The 25,050-nt window shown below is 40.3% G+C and overlaps 1 protein-coding gene across 1 annotated transcript; it reads right to left on the reverse strand.

The window, feature by feature from the left end:
• Positions 1 to 1,349: 1,349 nt before the first annotated feature.
• eftud2 (elongation factor Tu GTP binding domain containing 2) lies at positions 1,350 to 24,159 on the reverse strand. The gene is made up of 28 exons (XM_079645823.1): positions 23,971 to 24,159; positions 22,920 to 23,034; positions 22,656 to 22,818; positions 22,407 to 22,485; positions 22,178 to 22,253; positions 21,894 to 21,959; positions 21,760 to 21,795; positions 21,531 to 21,621; positions 21,360 to 21,442; positions 21,077 to 21,243; positions 20,666 to 20,790; positions 20,496 to 20,559; positions 19,716 to 19,806; positions 19,461 to 19,596; positions 19,098 to 19,225; positions 18,572 to 18,765; positions 18,370 to 18,481; positions 18,153 to 18,293; positions 14,719 to 14,820; positions 14,532 to 14,614; positions 14,195 to 14,281; positions 12,946 to 13,072; positions 10,687 to 10,774; positions 10,394 to 10,512; positions 9,999 to 10,093; positions 9,715 to 9,868; positions 2,005 to 2,112; positions 1,350 to 1,912 (listed from the first exon to the last, which is right to left on the reverse strand). The coding sequence occupies exons 2-28, from the start codon at positions 23,022 to 23,024 to the stop codon at positions 1,817 to 1,819; spliced, it is 2,916 nt and encodes a 971-aa protein (XP_079501949.1). The 5' UTR covers positions 23,025 to 23,034; positions 23,971 to 24,159; the 3' UTR covers positions 1,350 to 1,816.
• Between the last annotated feature and the right edge of the window lie 891 nt (positions 24,160 to 25,050).

Below are 25,050 nucleotides of genomic sequence, written 5' to 3' on the forward strand. Positions count from 1 at the left end.
GGACGAGTGACAGGACCATGTCGTATGAGTGCACACTCCACACTTAAACATGTGCAGAGCAGAGGTTAGGATAATATGAGTGAAGTGTCATCTGTGTTCAGCTTTCTAATGCTGCGTTTTTGTTTACAGCAATTCCTAAAACTCTTTATTTCTCCTTCCCCTAAGCATTTAAAAAGAGCACAGTATCCCCCCCGACTACCATGCCCAGGACTGAAAATATAAAAAATCCCTTTTCTCTCTGGACGGGTTTGACATTCAGTCCAAATGTCAAAGCAGCTCAAGCCATTTTTGACTCTTCCTGTCCCCATTCTTACCTTCCCCATCTCCATCACCTCCAGGACTGTTCTGGTGATGGTCAGCAGTGACTGATGAAGGGCTAAGCCGTTCAGACAGCAGTGTTCTGAAGGCGGGGCGATGCTGGCACGTCAATCCATCACGAAGTGCAGTACGACGCTGCTCTTTAGAGTGATTCTCCACTCAACACGATGCGCTTTAAAGATCAAATAATGTGATCCTGTGGTTGTCAGTTTCATCTTTCACAGTAGCTGTGGTCAGCTTGAAATCATGTCAGTTAAAATGCATGGTGACATGCAGAGAACACCTCTCTTACTGCCCCTGCAGCGTAATCCACTTCTTCTCTGTCTAGTTGGGGGGGGATGAAGTATCACTAAACAGTCAAGGCTCATTGTGATCATTGGTAATTAACTTCTTTTTCATTTGGTGATTTTCAGCTACCAGTACAAACTCTGTAAATCATCCATGATGGACTTAGCAACTACAAATGTAATGACATTTCATAATAAAACATTTTAGGGAATATGGCTTACACTTTCTTTCATATTAATTATTGCCAATGAACTAAAATAACATCACTATAATACAAAATAAAAAAAGTGTGGTTTTCCTGACAGACACATTTCAGCTCTATGATAACTTTGTTTTACTTTACTACCAAATCATAAACAAAAAAGCTTTCTTCTATTTTTTTGAAGGTAAAACGTATTAGACTTTAGAAGCCTGACCCAAAAGAGCAACCAGCAGATTCTCAGCCAACTCAGAGGTCAACACTGACATCTGTCATCTTTGACATGCTCAGCAATAATTCATTCTTTTGTTTGTACATGTTACTCTAACCTTTGGTTCTTCCCAGCCTGTCTCCAACAGCATATCCATCAGTCACCACCCACGCAGCGTCCCAAACAGAGAGGCCAGTCACTCACATCAGCAGAGCTCCAGTTGATCTCACAGACAGATCATTGAGTGTACTAAACTCAAGCTTCAATCCAAATCACACAAGCCATCAAACATGGCACCATTGTGACGATGTGGCTTCATGGTAGAAGTACAGAAGTATGGCAATTCTTTCTTTGAATTACAAACACTTTATTTAGACATAGGCCAGATTAATGACATCCAAGTTTTTTTGTAAAAACGGCTTCCTGGTCATATTATTCTACAAAAACAATGATAATCTTTACATATGAAAAATAAAAATACAAGAAGAAAGATGAGACAAAAACAAATGCAGTGTTTTGACAGCTGCTTCCAAATAGAGCATTTATAAGACAGCAAAGGGCTGCTTATTCTTCGTGGCTTCCATCAGTCCCTGGTTTGATCCAGGTAAACTCATTTGTTGAGGGGATTTTAAAAGGAAATGAGAGACAAGCTAATACAATAGCAATGGTATCTATGGAGATCCACTGTACCTATGAAAACTTATTTTATAGGTTCTGTGTTATTGTCGTCAGATTATCTCCCAAATATCCTAAAAGAATAAACTCGTGGAGGGACTCCTGGAGGTTGGGATGTTGCAGTCTCACATGGGGTAGTTGAGCACCACGTCCTGTTTGGCCAGCTCCAACAACATAGGATCGTCGAAGAACTTACTGATGCTCACATCCTCGCTGAGACCCTGCGGACCAACAAACAGGAGGTCAGTCATGCAAAAAGGAAAGGAAACTCTCCAACGCCTTTGGGTGATAAACCGGTAGAGAAAAAGCTCACCTTGCGCCTTCGGGTTTTGATCATGAACTCTCTGGCCAGGTGAGGAGCAGGTTGGGGCTCAAGGGGCCGGATCACAATACTCTTGTCCAGGGGGTCGCCAGGGACGATCTGGAGGGAAATAGACAAATCTAGTTAACCCAGAGAGAAGGAGCGAATGGCAGCTGGTTATGTCTCACAAATGGAACACATCAAATGGTGAGCTTTAACAAACTGAGTGGACACTTTTTAATAGAGGCTCCGACCTTTCACTAAATATCTGATTCAGTTGCAAGTCTGTCACATTGTTACAGAGTCAGGAGTGCGTCCATCAACGTCATGGAAGAAAAACAACGTGCAAGTGCGGTCACTGCTTTATTTTGTGACAACACTGTGCAATGTTAGCAGGTTGAATAAGAAAGATTCAAAGGATTTATTGTCATACACACGGTAGCTACTGTAGTTATTAGGGGTCGACCGATATAGCTTTTTCAAGGCCGATACCGATACCGATTATTAGTAATCAAGGAGACCGATAACCGATATACATTTGCAGTAAAATCAGAACATCTTGGTGTAAAAATGTAGAATAACACAACTTCTTTGAAATGCCTTTTTATGTTTAATGAACTTTTCAACATCTTAAAACTGGTTTCCTCTCTGTGACCCTGAGTAAGTAAATGAAGTAAAAACTACTAAAACTTGTTCTGAACTTCTGATATTTGAGTCTCACTTATTTAGTAGTCCCAATTCAGCAGCACCAGATTGTGGTGCAGAAAGCAGAGTTGCTGTAAGGCTCCACTAGCAGCCGTCACAGTCCCAGTCAGCCCAGCGCGTCACAGTTTCTCTGCTGCGAGACGCTACCCGCACCCCCCCCCCCGGTCCCTTTGGAACTGGGAAACTGATAGAATTGGATCATAAGATCGTGGTGTTTTTGCAACTTCAGCATAGGAGATTGGGATGTTTATTGAACTTCGGCTTTCAACTGATTTACTTTCGAAACACCGCGCTCACTGCTGCTTCTTGCCTCTGTCTGTGTTCTTCGCACCTGCCTGTAATCTGAGAAGGTCCCGCCTCTCTGGCTGGCTGCAGCCCGGAAAATCTTCAGTGTTGATTGACACTTCAGTAATATCAGATAGCGCTGTGGCCGGGACATTTTGCTCGTGAACAGTGGTGACTGCAGCCAGAGAAACGGCCGCATCAGAGCCAAAGTTGTATCGGCAATTTGATTTAAAAAAAGGCAGATACCGATAATCTTTAAAATGCGAAATATTGGCCTCGATAATCGGCAAGGCCGATAATCGGTCGACCCCTAGTAGTTATGGCAATGAAAAACTAAGGTCCCAGGCTCCTTCAACAATGCAAAATGAATATATATAAGACATAACAAATAAAGAATATAAATAGTGAAAAAAGAAACCGAACATAATTTAAATAGTGCAAGAGAATTTTGCAAATGTCAAATGTGCAAGTAAGTGTGTAAGAAGTAAACTGTAAAATAGAACAAGATGAGAGGAAAGGTGTTCACAGGGATTTTTTTTTAATGATTCACTATTCATTTAGTGGGATGGGTTAGTTGGAATGCTGTTAACAGCATTCCAACTAACTTATTCTACGGACGAAAAGTTTATTATTCCGCCGGTATTTTGGCCCTCTTCTCCTCCCGCATTGAACATCGCAGAAACTCCGTTCAAACATCAAAACGTTCAGCTTGGTCGGGAATCGATGGCTATTACTTTTCTCATTCATAACTTTCATAATTCCAGAGAGACATCCCATAATACATCACATTTTTAACATTGAAGTCAATGGAGAAAATCTTCTGACTTCAACAAATCTTCATGCAATTCAACTGCTAACTGTTCATTCATACTTTCACTCAGACACCTCATTCCAACTTTAAAATGTTACACATCTTTCTGACATTATTCGTGTAAAACAACTTTTAAATCTGACTCTTACTTTTAGAGATATTAAACATTGTTCAGACCTTGTTTTAGAGGTTTTCTTCAGATTGTAACATTAACTAGAGTGTGTGATGTCACAGCTAGAGTGGAGGACAGTTTGAAATTCGCATTCATATTTGTTTTTAAAACTGCCATAATTCCCAAACCCTACATTCTTGAGACATAATTTTTCATGATAAACGTAGGAAAAAAATCTCGTAGCTTGAAAAATGACAAATAATTAAGCAAAAATAATTAAACAAAGTGCCTCTTGAGGGCATGAAGTGACAAAAACGTTCAACATGTCTCCATTAAAACCCATTGTAATTTCAGGCAGATATTTCCCCATAGCAGCAGCCGCACTTTAGTTAAACTGCCAAAAAGGCCACATTATTAACCCGAAAGTACACAAAAATTACACTTCAGATACTCAAGGTCCTTGAGATGCTTCACGTTTTGAAATTTCACATATCCGTTATCGTTCTTCCACAAAACGTTCACATGTAAGAGGTTCATCTCTCATTCAGAACAATGAAGCCTTTGAAGTCTAGGCACCTCGTTAGCTCAACTATAAACACCTGTGCAATGGAACACGATGATGCCATCACTCCAACTGACATGCTCAGAGCAGCAGACTTCAGATAGCAGTGTGCTAACAGTCCAGCCGTGAAGACATCTTTGGGACAGTTTTGAAATTTCTTCAAATGCCGTTGCCATGGCAACACAATGCTCGCCTTGAAACACGGTTTTCTCATAACTTCAGTGAAAATATTCCAAACAGCCCAAAACTTTACAGGTTTGGTAACAATGCAGCCATCAACGCAAGCGTATTATGAGGTGTCATCAAATGTCGTTGCCATGGCGACCAATCATTCGCCATCAAGTTAGTTCAGAAGTTTGCGGTTCAAATATTCTGCAGCTATTCCAAGCCTTTTCACTTTCTTTTCTTCTCTCATCACACATTCAAGCCCCTAATGTTCATGTATCATTTCAATCTAAATTATTCACTTTTTTTCTTACACATTACATTTCAACATAGCAGTTTAGCATCTGATTTTCAGCATAAAGCATTCCCACTAGCAATTTCTTCAGGAATTGCATTCTCTAGTTTCTCCTGTCATTTTAAGAAGCTTAGAGTATGACCTTCACAACTAAGTCCCATTGTCACAAACATATGACACATGTCCCCCTAATGCAAATAAGAAGGAAGAGAAGGGAAAGGAAAGTGTAATCTGGAAAACGTCGGGTAGAGTGGGCTAAATAAGACGTTCCCAGCCTCAGGGGTAGATTAAACTTGAGGAAAAGGGGAAATTAATCAATGGAGTGGCTGCAGCCCAATCAACAGATGGATGAGAGCTGCTGACAACAGTAACTCAACACGGTGCCGTTTGCATGCCAATACTGGCAGTGAGTAATCAAACTAATGAGGCAGGCTCATATTGAGTTTAATGGGGCAAACAACATAGTTCAGGCACTCCTACGTTATTCTTATTTTCTAGGGTAGTTTAATCAATAGTTTCTGTCGAGGCCCAGAGCAGAAGAGAAGGATCACTGTTTGGTACAAACTCTGGAGCTGCAAATCAGAAAGTAATTTGGAGAGGGGATAGGTGTCAGACCCCTGGGGCGTCTGCTGGGGAAAACGTTCAGGACTGACAACTTAAGACGAGGTGATTTGGAAATAAATGATCACACTGCACTGAGAGGAAGTCAAAATAGAACTGTCTATTCTAGTCAAATTTGACAAAACAATTCAGGAATAACCCCAGGGGAAATCCGATTTGGTAACTGCTCTCCTATTGAGTTCTTTGCTTTATATTTAGTTTATCAAATTAATTATGTACAATGATTTCTATTCCCCTGGACTGAACCACTATGACAGACAATACATTCAACATTACAATGCACTGCTTAGGCCTAATAACATTTCTGTAAAACATGCAATACAACCAATCTGTGGTCCTGCATAGTCTCAAAAATGTCAACGATTGTTTGAATTAATTATGTATGTTCCCAACGGATCACTTCATAATACATATTTTCTCGGTGTTTGGACAAGCATGTCAATAAATAATTAATGTCCAGTCTCTTGACAACACTTAAAGGTTCTCCTCTAGGGAATACAACCTTACATATGTGCACTGAGGAAAACCTTCTATTTCTTCCAGATGAATGGCTTGCTGTAAAGTAGCAATCCTCCCCAAGTGGAGTTCATTTCACTGACACAGCTCTCCAGAGTGCAGACACAAACACGTGTTAGACATGACGGACAGAGACAGCTACATTACACCTAAAACTTAATGATTCAACACTTCACATCAAAAGCTATTTTGCAAGACTGGCAGACATGTGCACAAGGTTTGGTTCCTCTGCTGCTCGGGCAGCCAGGTTTATGTATGTGAGAATAGATACAGGTGACAGTTCTACTCCTACTCTATTTCTATGGTTTATGCATTAGAGTAACTTCCCCTGCCACTAGTTGTCATGGTAATGATGTAGGCAGCTGAGTGTTAGCACTAATATAGTAGCACACTGACATGGGAATGAATTTGAGGTTTGCACTGCCTACTGTATGTGTGTAAATGTAAACTGGAATCACCGGTTGCCAATTCATAAGTGTTAAAAAATGTTTGGGTCTATTTCCCTTTTGGTGGAAAGGTTTGTAGTTCACCTCAAAAGATACTCTGCGTGAGCCAAGCAGTCCTTACAATTCTGTCTCAAACCATAGCTCCCGCAAGAATGTGTAAAAATTAAAACTTGTTTTCGTGCCGTTATCATACTTTTCTCCAAGCTGGCCTTAAAGACGTCTCTTTTGTACGGAAGAGGATTAGGGCCACATGAAGAAAAACATCTGTTGTTCTGACTTTAATCTCAGAATTCTGACTTTTTTTCCCCTCAGAACTAAAAACTTTCATGTGGCCCTAATCCTCTTCCGTACTTTTGAATAGGTCTCCTTTGGTGTAATAATGTATATCAAAGTAGAGCTAAAAAGCTAATATGAGGCTTCAGCAGTTAGTCAAACCAAGTGGTGTTTATTATTCTGAGCAAGTCTTTTGAGTAGTGATGTCCCCCAGGAAAGTGTTTGCCTGCTGAGAGAAATTACAACAAAAAAGTGACGAGAAAGGAAAATGTTCTTTTGTTTAATTTAGATTTTTTTTAAGCCTCATATTATTCTCAAGACGGTGGATTTTGCCTCCCGTCACTTCTATTGAAATCTCTTAAGGAAGGGATCTTTTCCCAGCCAGCTAAACAATTGCAGCAACCAATAAATATGCATAAATAGAATTGGAGGGATGAAACTCTCTTGAATGGTCACACATGCAGAGCACACAGCACACAGTGACATTTGGCCTCTGCATTTAACCCATCCTAGTACTAGGAGTCTAGTAGTAGGAGTCTAGTAGTAGGAGTCTAGTAGTAGGAGCAGTGGGCAGCTATTGTACAACGCCCGGGGAAATTCAAATGTAAACATGGTTAACCAGTTGAGCCCCGAGTATGTTTTTCAGGTCTCAGGCTCGAAAATGACATTCCCAGAACAAATGACTATCTTCACTTCTAAATTGGGTAAATTAATCATCTTTTTTCTCAAAGTAATGATAAATCTGTGAGTTGGATGTAGAAAAGTCAGAATCAATATAGATTTTTTTTATTTTAAAGTAAATTCAGATTGAACATAGTCCAAAAGAAACATTAATTCTAGTGAAAACCACCCTTGAATGATGGGATAGTAGAATAAAAGCTTTTAGGAATCCAAACTATAACATGTAATAAGTACCCTGTATCAAGATTGATGCAAAATAAGCGACATTTTATAGTTTTAGAGAGATTTAAAAAAAAAAAAAAACACTTCTGGGGTCATTTGGGTGCATTTTCCATATCTTTGGCCCCCGTCGGTCGATTTTGACACCACTTTTTAACCGTTAGAGCCAATAGAATCGAAGGGAAGTTCCTCAAATCCATCTAAACATTACCCATTGGTGAATGAGTGATGCATAGCCAGAATGCCCCAGAACCGGAAGCTGTCATAAACTCTAGTAGCTATCGTAGCAGCTAATATTAAATCTCCGTTGTTGACATAAAAATGGAATGATGGATTATCAGTAATAACACATTGGATTAACCTATGGATTACCCTATGGATTAACCTATGGATTACCCTATGGATTAACCTATGGATTAACCTATGGATTAACCCTCAGCATTGTTTTTCTCGTTGTAATGCCATTGAACACAACTTTTGATCAGAAAACAACAAAGGTAAGACGTTTACTAGTCGTTTTGACTGCGTAAAGCTAATTTTGTTGTTGTTTGTTGTCGTTTCGCCGCAAGTTCTGATCGCTCAGTGATGATACTTATATGTCTGGAATCTGTGGAATCTCAGCTTGCTAATCGATATGTTGTTTGTGCAGATACGATAAGTAGTAAGGGTATTTTAACGTGAGTTCTGTGCTAAGTGTGTTAGCATTTTTTCGCTCAGGGCTAATTCAGAGCCTTTGATATTACCCTTATGTTTCGTTTTGCTAAAAATTGTTAATATTGTCTGAAAGCTGAGTTTCTTCCCGTTAAGTGGGTATGACACATTAATACGTTTTTAAATGTTAAGAAGCCCTCAGACACTGTTTCTTGCAGATGTTGCGATTTTTCCCCCGCCCGTGGGGGAATGTGGCTTAACAGGTTAAAGCAGTGGTTCTCAACTGGTCAGGCCTCAGGACCCACTTTTTCCTTAGTCAATAGATCGCGACCCGAAATTTTGAACCACTCAAATCTATTCAACAAAAATCCTGCAGTAATATATACGCTTTGCAGCATACAATATTAATTAAAGTGAAGTACAATGCATATATCCCTTATATCCCTTCACAGAGCTAAAGTATGCTTTTAAATAATGTTTAATGAGATTATGGAATCAAAGCTGAACTGTATAACTTAAAAAGGCAGACATGCTGAAAACCTAACCCCAGAAGGGGGGTCTGGGGGGATTGTCCCCCAGGAGATTTTTTGAAATACTAACATATAAACTATCCATTCTGGTACACTTTGAGAAGGAAATAAATACATGTATTACGACATATTAATAATATTTTATGCCATTGTTTTTTTTTCAATTTGTTCTGACAGCTGAACTTGCTGCTCCACTCGGAGAGAAGAGCAAAGAGGAGATAGTTTGTGTGAAATACTTTAAATTGTGGGTAAGGGTTATGTGACCTGTCAATCATCAAACAGGGGGTCATATTTCATTATGTGTTCATTTTTATCTGAAGTTGTACCCATGAGTGTATAAAGAATAGTTCTACCGCAATGTTATTCTCCGTGGGGACTTCCGGCAACAATCTTGATTCTGATTGGCCAGAAGACTCGAAAAAACATCAGCAAAGATATTTTATTGAGAAGATGTGACAGAAGTTTTCAAAACCGTTTATGGTCTCCGGTACTTTCAGTCCAACGCCTACTGCATGCAGAGCGATAGAAATTGGGCCTTCAAAATAAAAGTTTGACTTTTTCTCCCAAAAAGAAAAAAAGGAAACTTTTTTTTTCACTCATACATTTTTGACCCACTCAAAACGGTTCCGCGACCCACTTTTGGGTCGCGACCCACCAGTTGAGAACCACTGGGTTAAAGGGACGGGGCAGGAGAATTACCACCACCAGCTGTTAAAACAATATGCCTATTTTTAATACTAACAGTGGTGGATGGAAAGGTAGCGGCAATAATAACACATTATGTTTTGCCGATTCTCTGACCCTGGTGATTTGGACGTAAACATGGCTAATATTAGGAGGGCTGTGTTACCTGCCAGTGGTGGAAGACGGACAGCGCAAAGGCCTGTCCCTGTGTGTGTGTGCGGAGGTCGGTCTCAAAGCCAAAGGAGTCGATGGCCGGGATGAAAGCCTTAATGGTGTAGAGAGGAGAGCCTGGAATAGGTGCGTCCTGGGTCACATGACCTCTGTTAAATGACAAATACAGAACTACATTTAATAAACAACAACATTTTCTGTATTTCAATTTCCAGGAATATTGTCAGAGGGTAACATTTCTGCCTTGGTTGGTTTAAAGGATAAAGGAAGTATACAAACCTTCTCCTAGCAAGCACTGTGTAAACAGCAGATACACAATCAGCAGGAGCCTGAACCTCCACAAAGTAATACGGCTCCATCAACCTCGGAGTGGCCTGCGACACAAGGGAGACCGTGTATTAGAGGGAGGACAAAAGCCTGGAGAAACTGGACAGTATACCCATGTACAGCTGACCCATGAATTTATCATAAGAGCAGTGAAAGAGCCAAAGGAGTAGGAAAGACGCCAATATTATATTGGAACGGTATCGCACTACAATTAAAAAGAACGTACGTCAGCAAAACCTGAATCGTAATCAAGGTAATGGAACATTAGAGGAAGTGAAGATGAAAATGAAGTCTGGAGGAGATAATGGCAGATGAGGAGAAGAATCGGCTCAGCAGGATGATCTCACCATGAGGAAAGCGGAGTACACCACTCTCCTGGCTGTGGGGATGACCTGGCCTCCTCCTCTGTGGAGAGGCTCCTGAGCAATGACTGCGTCCAGGATCTTAAACTTGACATTCCTGATGGCTGAGGGCAGCAGAAAGACTGAGTTATAGTAACATAACTCTGATGAGGAAAAATACATTTTCCCTCTGCACAATGGTAGATATTCTAGTGAAGGTTTAATTAGAGTATTAATGTCATATGAGAACAAATGTTTATTCCTTAAATCAAACATGTTTCAGGGGGGAAATAACTCACGCTCATCACACAGAGGCCCCTCCCTGGTGCCCCACTGGAAGCCCTGAACGATGCTGTCCTTCACGGAGCCGAGCAGCGCCTTGTCCACCTACATGGGAGGAAAGACATCATAACAAGGTACAAAATCAGTCATGCTCTGACGGGATGTGCTAATAAAAAGGCTCAATGAGAAGAATAATCTTCAAAAAAGGAGTTTAGACTGTGTCTGCAGAGAACATATCCTTGGCCTTTAGTTTCTATTTTGATTTCATTTTTCTGGGTGTACACATGTATTGTATCAACGCAAGGAACAAAACTTGAAGTTGTTGCCTGTTACAAATACCTTGGTATCTTGCTTGATGACTGTCTCTCTTTTAAACTTCATGTCAATAACCTGCTTAAAAAACTGAGGGTTAGGCTAGGTTTCTTTTTCAGGAATAAGTCCTGTTTCTCGCTTGAGGCCAGGAAAAGGCTAGTCACTGTGACCTTTTTACCTGTGCTGGACTATGGTGATCTGCTGTATATGAATGCACCTGCCAACTACCTAAGCAAACTAGATGCTGCGTATCATAGTGCTCTGAGATTTGTCACTAACTGTAAAGCACTTACTCATCACTGTACATTGTATACCAAGGCAGGTTTACCATCACTCACTGTACGGAGGCTCAGTCACTGGTACACTTTTATCTATAAAGCTATGTTGGGCAAACTCCCGTATTATATCTGTTCATTGATAAAGCAGAAAGTTGCAAGCAGCTATTGTCTGCGATCACAGGATATAGTCTTGTTAGATGTGCCAAGAGTAAGGACTGTCTTAGGTAAGACAGCTTTTATGTGCGCAGCTCCACTTGCTTGGAACAGTCTACAGGCAAAATTGAAATTGAGCATTTTTATTTCTTTGAATGTATTTAAGGCATGTCTAAATGAAATGCTTTCTGACACTCTGGGTATTTGTAAATGTTGAATATGTAAATATGATATCCTCTGTTGTTTGTATGTTGTTTTTATGTTTCATGTGGAACTAAATGATGCAGGTCTCCCTTGTAAATGAGATCGATGATCTCAAGGGACTAATCTGTCTAAATAAAGGTTTGAAATGAAATGAAATGAAGTATAGAAATAAAACACCATGGTGCCATAGATCGTAAACAGGCACGCAAGAGAAAGCTACAGAAATGGTGGACACAGCGCTGAAAGAACTCAACGTTAAGAGGCGAAACGCCAAGCAAATAAGGCCCATTCGGTAGTGGTTTGTAAACACAACAGTCAGACATGGCCTCCCCCCCTGGCTCCCCAGAGGGGGAAACCAAGCCCAGATTCTCTGGTTTTGGCTTTCACAAGTCGGAGAGGAGAGGCCATGTCTGACTGTTGTGTTTACAAACCACAGCCAACAAATCCACCTACCGTAATTTTCGGACTATAAGCCGCGCCTTTTCCCCTATTTTTCGACGCTGCGGTTTATATAACGGTGCGGCTAATCTATGGATTTTTACAGCTAACGGCCAACACCTTTAACTCTATGGGCTCTATGGCTGGTCCGCGGACCCCCACCTTTAAGCGGCGGGTTCCAGCAGGAAAAGCTGGAGGCCGGAAAAGAGTGAGACAAGTAGCGCGCAAAAGTAAAAGTGGAACCGAGAGTGGTATGCCGCTGCTGCGGCTTATATTCAGGTGCGCCTTATAGTCCGAAAATTACGGTAATTTGCCTTGTTCGTAATCCTGATTTACAATTGTATATAAATGTATAGTGTAAATAAATTGAGTACTTTTTTTGGTCAATATTCTAAAATGACTGTGTGAAACTTTTGTTGTCATTCAGGGGTGTATTTATTCTCTTTCGGCATCTCAAACTTCAATGTTTTGTGATTGATGTGCACATGGTTTGACAGGACCACCATGGCCTAATTTGGTGTTTGCATCAGATCAGTTTTTGTAATCATTTATCTGATGATTTTCTGTCTTGATTAAAAACCGATAACTCAACCTGATTAAATTAATCAGCAACAAAGCAAAACTGACAAACACTTGTTTGATCTAGCATCTCTTGTGTGAGGATCAGTACAATATATCACGTCATTTCACGATGTCACCTCTGACTCTGGGATGTTCTTCGTCATTATGTTAAAATCTTAAATGAAAATACAGTTACAGCTCTATGTGGCGCTCAACATGTGGATTAAGCACTATACAGAGGTGATTGGGTATTTTTCACCAAATTGACCAATAGTTATATAGAAAACTAGCATAGACAAAAAGCTCTAGCAGTGATTAAACAAAACTCACCTCGGAAGGCAGCGTGTCGTCTACCAGGATGTTTGGTCCCGTGGTGTCCGGTCCGAAGGCCCAGATGGACCGGGCAGCCAGCAGATCCCAGTCGTACTTTGTTTGGAAAAACTCTCCCAGCTTCTTCCTGTCGTGAGGAAAGAGAAGCGCCCGTGGTTAAAGGAGGTGTGCATGTCATGTCAGCGGGAACATTAAGGAGATTGGTTGATCGGGGGGGCAGAGGGGTAGAGCGAAGGTTCAGTTTAATGGTGTGTGAAGTGTGTCACTTCTTTGGCATTGCTACTACACTCTGGCTCTCCCGGTCCAGATGGCCTGACAGATGAACCGAGGACTGACAGGAAGCACCTCTCGAGCGGGACACACACATGCACAAACACACACAAACGCACTAACTCTCGCTCGGCATGTCACATCCCAGGGACGGGAAAATTAATGCAAGCTTTTAGTGCATAATTCAATTACTGTAAGTGAACGGATCAATATACGAATAGAGGATTTTTAATGAGCATACACTGGTCACAATGTACAGAAGCCTGACTTTGCTTCAGTATCAAATACAGAAATGCTCTACAGTACATCCAATATCATTTTAAAATAAAATGATGCATCAGCAATGGACACTATTCTAATATTTCTCAGTTTTTGGAGCCTCTTTCCCGCTGATATGGTGAAACAGAAATACAAAATTACGTTGATGTTGTTTAGCAGTTCTGACAGTTTTCAGAATCTTGTAAAAGAAAATTAGACCCTTAACTTAATAAAAAGTATCAAAAGCCCACCACTGATTTAAAAACACACCTATTACATGCAGCACATGGTTAAAACCTCCATTTACAACAACAACAAAAAACAGTTGATAGTATTCATATCTTGGTCAATGCATGACGAGATGTTGACAATTGAAATCCTAACCAAAAAACAAAAAAACCAGACAAATCCAAAAACTGCTTTTAAAAAGGTGGATTTTCACTATCTTTTGAACTTCCTTAATGACAACGTTTCATTTAAGAACCAATCATCGTGACTACATGCCGGCTCATTTATCCCTGCTCACGGAGGGAATAATGAAAATGAATGGCTCCCATATATGGAGAAATTAATAAGGCTTCTTTCCTATCAGACCGGGGGAAGGGGGGGGAATTCTACAGACATGTCAAACGTGAAAGGCACATTACATTATTTCAATAATTATGAAATCTCTTATAGTCCAATACGTGGACGCATGATGGCGATATCATCTACATCTTACCTGTTCCACGTGATCTGCACCACTTCGTTCTCGATGTCCTCAGCCAGCCCCTTCTCCAAGGGCTCAGCAATCATGGTGATCTTATTCCTGTCAATCACATCACACGACTGTCAGTCACTCATTCGGGAGGAACTCGGCCAAATGCAAGGACTTACTATGTCAATCACTTCTAACAGTGCACAAACTCCCCAATACAAATAAAACATTCAACAATCCTAAAACTTAAGAGCATGTTATTACAGAGCTGTGAGTTTGTTTTGAGAATATAGAAAACTAAGCTTTCTTATAAATGTCGTTATAGGTGGGGATAACATCTAAAATCAGAATTTGTACGCACTTTTTGTTCGGCGTTTCAGCGAAGCACTTGAGTGATGACGTTTCCACAACCGTTTCGCAGAAAGTGACAACAGGGTCAGCAACCTGTGGATAAAGAGGAACATAATGACACACACAAACCAAAGACTCCACTCCTGTGTAATCAGTTTGAGTTATAGCTGTGTCTTGTGAGCAGTGAGAAGAATTACTTTAATGTCGATCTCAGAGTACATCTTGCGTAGGTCGTGCATGACACAGTCCAGGTAGAGCTCTCCTGTCCCCAAGATAACGTGCTCTCCGGACTCCTCCACCTGAAAGACAAAGACATTCACTCATAATGGTCAACTATCATCTCAGCAACTTAGACGATGCACAACACACAGAAATCAGCTTTGACTTATGATATTTTTTCGTCTTTCAAAAAAGAAAGCCATAATTGTGTGTTTTAAATACAGAAAGCAATTTTAGGAGGCTACTGCTGCCTAGCCATTTAACCATATCAACTTTATAAATTGTAATCTCAGTTACCACTTGGATGTTTATACAGAACGTGTTAGAGGGATTACAATTTGTATTCCAAGCTCTTTTCACAGAGGGCCACATACAGAAAAATATACGAAGGGCTGGGCCACTCACTAGAGGTATATTGCCTCATAAGTTATAACATAGAAAAATCAATCAAATGTAGGTAAATTATGGTTGATATTGATGAAAAAGAACACACAGCTCTCCGTAGGGCTTCAAGTATTGTGTTAGCAGCTCATTCCCTAAAACAGGAGGATCAGATTGCTCATAAGAAGAAATATGAAGGGTATATTTCAAGGTTATGTAAATGTGTTATTGGGCTTTCTATTATCAACTAAGATTTGTTAGAGAAAAAAAAATTCAACTTTAATTGACTGAATTTATTTGAAAATTGTGCTTATTAACCTGTAAAGCCTGTTTTTCAGGTCTCAGGCTCGAAAATGACATTCCCAGAACAAATGACCATATCTTCACTTCTAAAAAGGCGTAAATTAATAATCTTTTTTCTCAAAAGTAAATTCAGATTGAACATAGTAAAAACAAATTAAATTATAGTGTCCGTCCAAAAAAAAAGAAATGACTTATAGTGGAAACCACCCTTGAATGATGGGATAGTAGACTAAAAGCTTTAGGAATCCAAACTACACCATATAATAAGTACCCTGTATCAAGATTGATGCAAAACAAGTGAAATCTGACCTTTTTAAGAGAGATTTAGAAGAAAAAACCCCACTTCTGGGGTCATTTGGGTGCATTTTCCATATCTCTGGCTCCCCCTCGTTCGCTCGTTTTGAGGATTGAAATCTCATTTTAACCGTTACAGCCAATATAATCGAGGGAAAGTTCCTAAAATCTACAGCCAGAATGCCCTGGAGCTGGAAGCTGCGATACACTCTGGTAGCTATCATTAGCAGCTAATATGAAATCTCCGTTTTTGACATAAAAATGGAATGATGGATTATCAATATTTTTTTCATAGTGACAGACACATTGGATTAACTATTGGATTAACCTTCAGCAGCGTTTTTATCGTTTTAATGCCATTGAACACGACTTTTGATCAGAATAACAGCTAAGGTGAGACGATCTACCGTGAATGCTCTGTGAAGCTACGTGTTGTGACGTCTGTTTGCTTCCTCTGTCGTGTTGTAAATGCAGTTACGATAAGTAATAAGGGTATTTTTACCTTGAGTTCTCTGCTAAGTGCGTTAGCATTTTTTCGCTCAGGGCTCATTTAGACGCTTCTTGTGAGACTTGTGCTTTGTTTCGGTAAAAATTGTTAATATCTTCAGTTAGCTTAGTATGACACATTAATAGGTTTTTAAATATTAAGAAGCCTTGAGACACAGTTTCGTGAAAAAACTATCCGCCGGACCCGGATTAGGGTCGTCTCGGGCTTAACAGGTTAACACATGAATACTGTGGTATATTTTTTAACATATACAGTGGGGCAAAAAAGTATTTAGTCAGCCACCAATTGTGCAAGTTCTCCCACTTAAAAAGATTCGAGGCCTGTAATTTTCATCCTAGGTATAACTCAACTATGAGAGACAGAATGAAAAAAAAAAAAAAAAAAAAAAAAAAAATCCAGAAAATCACATTGTCTGATTTTTAAAGAATTTATTTGTAAATTATGGCGGAAAATAACTATTTGGTCAACAACAAAAGTTCATCTCAATACTTTGTTATCTACCTTTTGTTGGCAATGACAGAGGTTAAACGTTTTCTGTAAGTCTTCACAAGGTTTTCACACACTGTTGCTGGTATTTTTGGCCCATTCCTCCATGCAGATCTCCTCTAGAGCAGTGATGTTTTGGGGCTGTCGCTGGGCAACACAGACTTTCAACTCCCTCCAAAGATTTTCTATGGGGTTGAGATCCGGAGACTGGCTAGGCCACTCCAGGACCTTGAAATGCTTCTTACGAAGCCACTCCTTCGTGGCCCGGGCGGCAGGGCTCGAGCTTAAAGACGTCCCGTCGTCGAAGAAAATAGTGTAGGGGAGGATAAAAAATAATTTGGGGGCGAATTTGGGACGAGAATTAAATAAAAATACCCTGCTAACTCTACTACAAACGGCGATGAAAATGAAACAGACTGCACGTTTTGTGTAGCACACCGTTATTAAACCTCCTTGTCAACATAAACACACAAAATATTTAGCAACCCGCGAAATACACACACAGTACGTAGCTACAGCTGTGCCGCTGGCTGTCAGCCAGTCGCACAGCTGGCTGTGCCCGCAAGTTCCTGGCCCGCAAATTCGCAGATCTAGCTATGTTCTGAGTGTGTGTATTTTGCGTTTTTTTTCTTAATTGGATGGGATTTGATTTAATTCAATATTAGAGTAATTTTCTTGTTTGTGTGTTTGTTTAAATATATTTGGCCTTTGTTCATGTGATTGACTGATTTACTCAAATAAAAACGTTGATGGTTTTATCATCTAATGATTTGTATGATGTTTTATTTATGTTAAAGGTCACTTTGAATTATTTTAACTAATGATAATGTAGAAAAACAAATATTTTGAATTCGGGACGGTCCACATTAATTTCGGGACGGCTTAGATTGTATTTCGGGGCGGTTCCGGGAGGATGGTGAAAAAACTTAGTCGAGAGCCCTGCCAGGCGGTGTGTTTGGTGATCATTGTCATGCTGAAAGACCCAGCCACGTTTCATCTTCAATGCCCTTGCTGATGGAAGGAGGTTGTCACTCAAAATCTCACGATACATGGCCCCATTCATTCTTTCCTTTGCACGGATCAGTCGTCCTGGTCCCTTTGCAGAAAAACAGCCCCAAAGCATGATGTTTCCACCCCCATGTTTCACAGTAGGTATGGTGTTCTTTGGATGCAACTCAGCAAGTTTCATATTCTGAAAGCCAAGACTTTGTTTGTTTAAAATCATCAAAACACCCGAACCCCGAAAAAATAGTTTTTTACGCAAATCCACGTTTATTTTGAAATGAGCCGTTGCGACTTCCGACTGATTTCGATAGAGCGGGTCACATATGTGTAAGAAGTACAATAGCAGATGTTTAATTTGTGGGCCATATTTCATTATACTGTTTGAATTTGCTGAGGGCCGCAGTGTACTTGGGGGTACAGTGTACTGTGACATACCTTTGTGGTGAGCGACGGGTAGCTCTTGTTGACCTTCCTCAGTCCGTCTAACATCTTGGGCAGCTCTGATGGGTTGACCGGCTCCACTGCGATCTTTATAACCGATGCCGTGTTGAACTTCAGGGATCTGAAAATCTGAGCCTGTCAACGAAAGTGGAGAAGTCAAATATGCTGTTCCTCAAAAGGATCTTTTTGGAATGTATTTCTTAAGTCTTACCTCTTCATTCCCTCTGGGCTCTGTGATGGTGGCGGTCTTGACGATTGGCTGGTCACAACCTTCGATGAGAACCCAGTTTCCGGCAGGCACTCGGTTCACTTCAATTTGGTATCTAATAATGTGGATAGCAGTCAGATTGAATTCAAACAAACATTGATTTATTACTCTACAGACATAAAAAAAAAGCAGTCCTAGAGCGTACCTGGCAACTGAAATCCAGAGACGGCCCACAGTGCAGACCTGGGAATCCTCCTCGTCTTCCAGGGTGTAGTTCTCTCCTAAAACCTTGACGGGCTGCCCTGAATGAATGGTCCCACTCAGCACTCTGCCAAACGCGTGGAATTGGACCCCATCCTCTGTGCTGTACATCTTAGTGGTGTGGCACATCAAAGGACCCTGAGGGCGACAGGCAGGAGGTGAGCAGGAAAACAAACGAGAGAGACACAAAAGAAAAGTCTTACCACAGGAATCTTAAGTTGCTTCCTAAAAATACAAAAGGAATTGGACGAAGGGAAGTAGGCCTTTTAATGAAGCTTGGAAACTGGTGATCGATCTCTGGCATTGTCCTTTATTTAGTTATTTAACAGCTTGGATATTTCAAGCCAAATAAAACAACCCATTGCCTAAATCTATAAGAGCGGCTGGAAAACAGATTGCTGCTATTTGCAGTTAAGTGGCGTATCTGTTTCTCAAACGGAAGACTTGGGCTCTGCTTCCATTATACTCACATCAGGGTCGCACTCTGTCATGGCCTCCCCCAGGTCCGTTTCCATGCCTCCAGTGTACGTGTGCTCTATCTTGTTCTTGGCCCCCTCCTGTGGTGAGGGGATGTGCTGTACACACATGTCCACAAACCCTGCAAGGAACAGATTTGTGCTCCACTTTACATGGTGTTTACCAAAGGCATGACCATTCATCTTCAGATTTAAATAACATTGAGTTAAGCTGCAAGAGTAATACAGACAGTGCCTCTGAAAGTTGCTGCCGAATAGCTAGCTTTTGTGCAAAATATATTTCCTCATATCTCCAAATGCAATAACAAATGATACAAATACAAGACACTTAAAATATCGATAGAAACTAGGCCTTACCAGTGAACTCTCCAAAGAAGCGGTTACAGACCAGCCTCAGTAAGGGTCTGATGTTCAGCTTGAGCTCCTCTTTAGTCAGGTGGATCCCCAGCTCATCCAGAACTCTGGGGAGAGATGTGTCCACATCCCCGACCACCTACACACAAAGAGGATTTGGGTGAGGATTACACACTGAGCTAGAGCCTGATGGGGCCTGAATGTACTGAGCTTGCCATGTTGCAGGGTTACACAAAACGTATGATAGACGTGTCCAACCTGTGAGAGGATCTTGTAGAGAGGCTCAAGGACAAATTCCACAAAGCTGCGCTGAGAGTTACTGTTGGGAGCTTTCTTTGAAAACTTGCGACTGAACAACAAAGAGAGAAGATGTCAGGAACCATGATCATATGTGTTGAGAGACAAGAGGCGCGTTCACACCGGAGTACTTTTCCCCGTACAGTTCCGTTAGTACCCCTTATTTTGCGTTCACACCAAAAAGAGTACTTAGTGCCGGGAACTTTTACCCCCATTTGTAGTGCCTGCTAGAGAGGTGGTACTATCATGGGGAGAAAAAATTACCAATTTCTATTGGCTGGGCGAATTGCAAACCACGCCCCGTAAAACTTGGGAAAGTTTTGTGAAGCCGCCATTGTATTTGTTGGCATTATTAGCATTAGCATTAGCCCCACGCACCAACGGAGAGAGAATAACTTATGGCAACACAAAAAAAAAACATGGAATCGGTGGAGTGATGAGGAGGCATCGCGGTTCTGGCAATTTAATGAAGCCAGTCGCCTACTCCGGGGACTTCGGGTGGCAGTATACGCCGTGAAGTGGTTTGTGGCCTGCCAGTAAACCCAAAGCAGAAGACGACAAAGTGATGTCAGCGGCTCATTTGCATAATCTTCCCTCAGGGAACTTATTCCGGTGTGAACGCCATCTGTACTTAGTTCCATGGGGGCACTAAGTAAGGCAAAGTCCTTGGTGTGAAAGCGGCTAATGATTGGCTTAACATTTAGGATTAGCTTTGTATTGAATTACCAATTAGGTACTTACGTTTTGGGGTTAAAATAAATGTCTCCCCAAAGCCTCTTGGCAAACTCATTGTAGTTGATGTCACCTGCAAACACAAAGAGAGGAGTTAGTTGACCTCACTAACTTTATTAAGCATGAAGTGAGAAAAAAAGGTGTGCTAGTTTAAGAGATCATGTGGCAAAGAGTCTTACCATAGGTGTCAGAGTAGATCTTTGCAAAGGACCCCAGAGTGAAACAGACACTGTACATAGAGCTGGCGAAGCACACATTTCCCAGCAGAGGAGACACCACCAAGTTCTCATCTGTGGAGTATGTGCTGTAAAGGAAGAGAAAACAACCATGAAGTGTCTGATTTAGAACTGAAAGTGTTAGACAAAAAACTATTAAACAACTGAGATCATTGGCAATCACTTTGATAATAAAATAATCAGTGGTCATGTAAAAGCAGAATTGGTCAAACTATTTAAAGAGAGGATGTTATACTTTTATTAGTCTTTATAGACTGAACTGTTTTAATATAAATTAAAAATAACTGCTTCCCTCCAACGCAAACCATATGAAGCCTCTCAAGCACACCTGACATTATGAGTTTCAAGCATTACCTGAGCAAACCATTGACCTCGTCCACAATGTGGCGAAGTTTATAATAAGCATCTGTTGGAGGCAACTTCAGCTCTCCAATGAGCCGGTCCACCTTGTTGATGCAGATGGTGATGGCCATACGCTCCTGAACTGCATGTTTGATCAGGCGCTCTGTGTTCAGCATCACCTGGGCAGAGATACACACAAGTTACCGTATATGGAGGGTTGAAGAAAAATGACAAATGTGCAGAGAAACACTTTGACTTTGATAAAAAATCTAAAAAGTGAAAATAAGTGACTCACTCCTTCTGCTGCGTCTATGAAGAGGACAACACCGTCTGAGAGGCGGATGCTAGACGTGACTTCATCAGAGAAGTTTACGTGACCTTTAGGAGAGACAGAAGATGTAAGATCCCGTACACTGCTGTACCAAACATATATTCAGTAAACAAAGCAGTCTTCTGTGCCCAATACCTGGTGTATCCATGATGTTGAAAAGATAGGATTTGCCTCTGGAGTCTGGCAGCACCATTGTGACCGGGGTGCTCTTGATACCAACTCCTCTCTATGAAAAAAACATGAAGTCAAGACGTTTTGTGGCTCAAATTCGCTTGTTGTTGACAGTCCTTTGCTATCCTATATTGTGGTAAGCCAATGTACTTTAGGATATGATAATTATGCCAAAATAAAAAGAAAAACTCACTTCCTGTTCTGTAAAGAGGATGTCTGTGTATCGAAGCTAAAAAGAACAAAAGTCATGTTAGTTTCTGCTTTCTTATGCAAAATGTAAGTGAAATATAACAATGATGTGATGTTATAAGATTAGTCGACACTCACATCCACATCATCTCTCTTCCTGATTTCTGGGTGGGTTTGTTCAATCAGGCAGTCCACAAAACAGGTCTGAAAATCATTTAAAAAAACAACATTACATTTCTATGAGTGACATATCAGTTTAAAGTGCAGCCATGATATTAGCATATGCTACCAAACACTCCTATCATCTAAATGTGTCATTTAAAGAACACGTCCTCTTCAGAAAAATGCCTTAGAGCACTGAGCCCTCTGTAAAGGTTAGAAGGAGATACTGATCAAGAAGCAGTAAGAAGTCAGACTCTAACCTTGCCGTGGTGAAGGTGACCACACAGGGTCACGTTACGAATGAGCTCAGGACCGTCCATCAGATCAGCAAGGAATCTGCCAAGAGAGAAGGGTTTCATTATCACAACTTGAAAGACACAATGAACAGATGTATATAGAAGATATGTACTGGGAAATACACAACATCAGGTATTTAAAAAGATATATCAAATAAAAAGATAAAAGTAATCATCTCAAAGGTTGACTTACTCCATATCATAAACAGTGGCAGGTAACTCCTGCTCCGTCAGCGTGAACCGCTTGTTCTTCACAGGCTTGATGATGGGCTCTGGAGTGGAGAGAAATCAAAATTATTTGCGTGCTTACTTTGATATCATATGATTTACTGCCATCCACAACCATTATAGATTTGTGAAAGCACGTTAATGAAATAACTCAAAACTATGCAAATTATTGTAAATAAAGCAAAAGCAAACATCACTGCCCTTTGTTTCTAACCTGTGAGAGGCTGTGTGTCTTCCTCTTGGACAATGGTTTCCACTTCGGGCCCATAAACCTCCTCTGCCGTAGGATAGTACTTCTTGTCTTCATGCAGGACCACCTCCATACCCGGGACATCTTCATCAGCATCAGCGGGCTCATCATCATCATCTTCATCAGCCTGTACAAAGAAAGTTATTACCATGACATAGGAGGACAAACTGGATAAAGATACCAGAGTACTAACTATTCATAAATGTTAACAGTGGCTTTAAAGTGTACCTCATCAACATCTCTGTCCTCTGCGTTTAGATCATCTTCATCATCGTCAGAGTCCAGCTCTGGACCGATGTAGTTTCCAAACTCATCATACAGATCAGCCTCCATCTTTAGAGAACTGAAAGAGGTGTCATGTCAGCATTTGTGTGATTTTTTTGTATTATTGTCAAGGTCAACAAATGAATGAAATCACAATAAAATGTTTTTAAAATTAAATGTGCACTGATGTTACTTTTTGAGCTGAGTATTTTTTTATGTGGACTTTCTTCAAATGTTGCTGATGTGTTTTAAAATGTCAGCAATGGTTTTGTTCAGTGTTTGTGCTAAATGTCTTGTACTGCAATACCACAATGTGTTCTCTTTGTCTTCTAACTTCTTAGGACCATATTGGAAATATGACATTTTAAAATAAGCAGGGAAATCATTTGTACATTTGTTTTTGCATCTGATAAAACATGAATACATGTTTAAAAAAAATCAACCCAATACGAAAAGACATTGCTACAACATTTCAGACGTAAAATAAATATACATTTACTTAATTCATTAAGGTCTTTCTACCTTTTTCCAAGTAGAAGGTAGTTGAGACCGGATACTAATGGATGCAACTGGGATTATTTACCATTAATTGTGTTTAGATCAACACATTCTATTGTATTATGAGATAGAAGTGTTTAATTAACTCTTTGATTGTTTTTTTTAGAACCAATGATAACAGCTAGTAACGTTAGGTAAGTTACCACGAACGCAAATGCTAACTTTGCACCTAGCACAGCATGCACTACCAACATTTAGGTATATTTTCAATCTTTTGGATGCTTTTCGTCGACAAAAACTCCTACAAAAATTAGCTGCAGGTAAGAAAAAATGTCGACCCCATAAACTGTTGGTCTTCTCATGTATATGTTGTTATAAGCCAACAAAACTAGCCTGCTAGCCCGCTAACAAGTAAAGAAATGAATGACTTGGAGGCGACGTTTCAGTTACGTCGTTGTTTAGCTAACGTTAGCTTATAGGGTTAATTTAGAACTTGCGTGTAACAAAATCGACTTACCTATATTCTCTTACAATGCAGTCAGCAAATAATATTTTCAAAACGATTTAAAAGTTGGGTCTGTATTTCAGAAGATAAATAATTTCCTAAATAGCGCCATGCACACGAGACACCACTTCCGGTTTTCTTCTTCTGTTGATCTGAGGGCGCCAGGTTGTGAGTGTTCAACGCATGACTCACTACCGCCGCCATTGGTGGAGATTTTAGACGCTGGAAAGTAACTGAATCGAGTCTTTAAAGCACAATTCCAACTTGATTTGCCTTACTAAAACCTCCATAGTACGATGCAATTGCTGGAACTCAAGATTCTTATCAAAATCGTAACAAAGGTCAATTCAACACTTTTGTCAAATGTAAAAGTAAAAGTAACTGAATCGAGTCTTTAAAGCACAATTCCAACTTGATTTGCCTTACTAAAACCTCCATAGTACGATGCAATTGCTGGAACTCAAGATTCTTATCAAAATCGTAACAAAGGTCAATTCAACACTTTTGTCAAATGTAAAAGTTTTATTTTGAATTCCTTCCCCGGAAGTGGTAGCATGCTATAATGTCTGCCTTGACCTATGGCCTTGACGCGTGGCCGTGTAGTAGTGTGTGTAGCATCTAGCGCCCTCCAGTGGTTACGGTGCACAACTAAAGTTTAGTTTTTAAAACATTTTTGATAAGGGTCGGTCCTCCATAAAAATGTTGTATTTTGCTAAGGCCGGGTCCTCCTTTATATATAAAAAAATGTTGTTTGATAAGGGTCCTCCCTTATACAAATGATACTCTTTTGATAAGGCATTTGGGTTTTCTTTCCCAATAACCAGAGATAACAGTGATTTTCTTCCAAACCAATTGCAAATATTTCACATTTCATCTCCTCAATGGTTGGATAATTTGTCATTTGGGAAATCCTGCAGTTATCCTCCAAATTAGAGGTTTCTCATAGATGTGTATTATTTTTGCATTAACTTACATTTCCATTTTAGCGTCACATTAGTATTTACTATTGTATTGATATTATTGATAACATTTTCCGACTTCCACCAAGAGTATTTCACTTTACATTTAACTGCGCATTAGGCATAGATGCCA

Source organism: Notothenia rossii (assembly GCF_949606895.1).
Source record: "Notothenia rossii genome assembly, chromosome: 8".
Taxonomy (NCBI): domain Eukaryota; kingdom Metazoa; phylum Chordata; class Actinopteri; order Perciformes; family Nototheniidae; genus Notothenia; species Notothenia rossii.

Coding starts and splice junctions, on each gene's coding strand:
- eftud2 (XM_079645823.1), bottom strand. CDS start 23,024: ATGGAGGCTGATCTGTATGATGAGTTTGGAAACTACATCGGTCCAGAG. Junction 20,791..21,076: donor GAGGTCAATGGTTTGCTCAG/GTAATGCTTGAA, acceptor CTTCCTTTACAG/CACATACTCCACAGATGAGA. Junction 9,869..9,998: donor ACAGTGCTTGCTAGGAGAAG/GTTTGTATACTT, acceptor GTCATTTAACAG/AGGTCATGTGACCCAGGACG.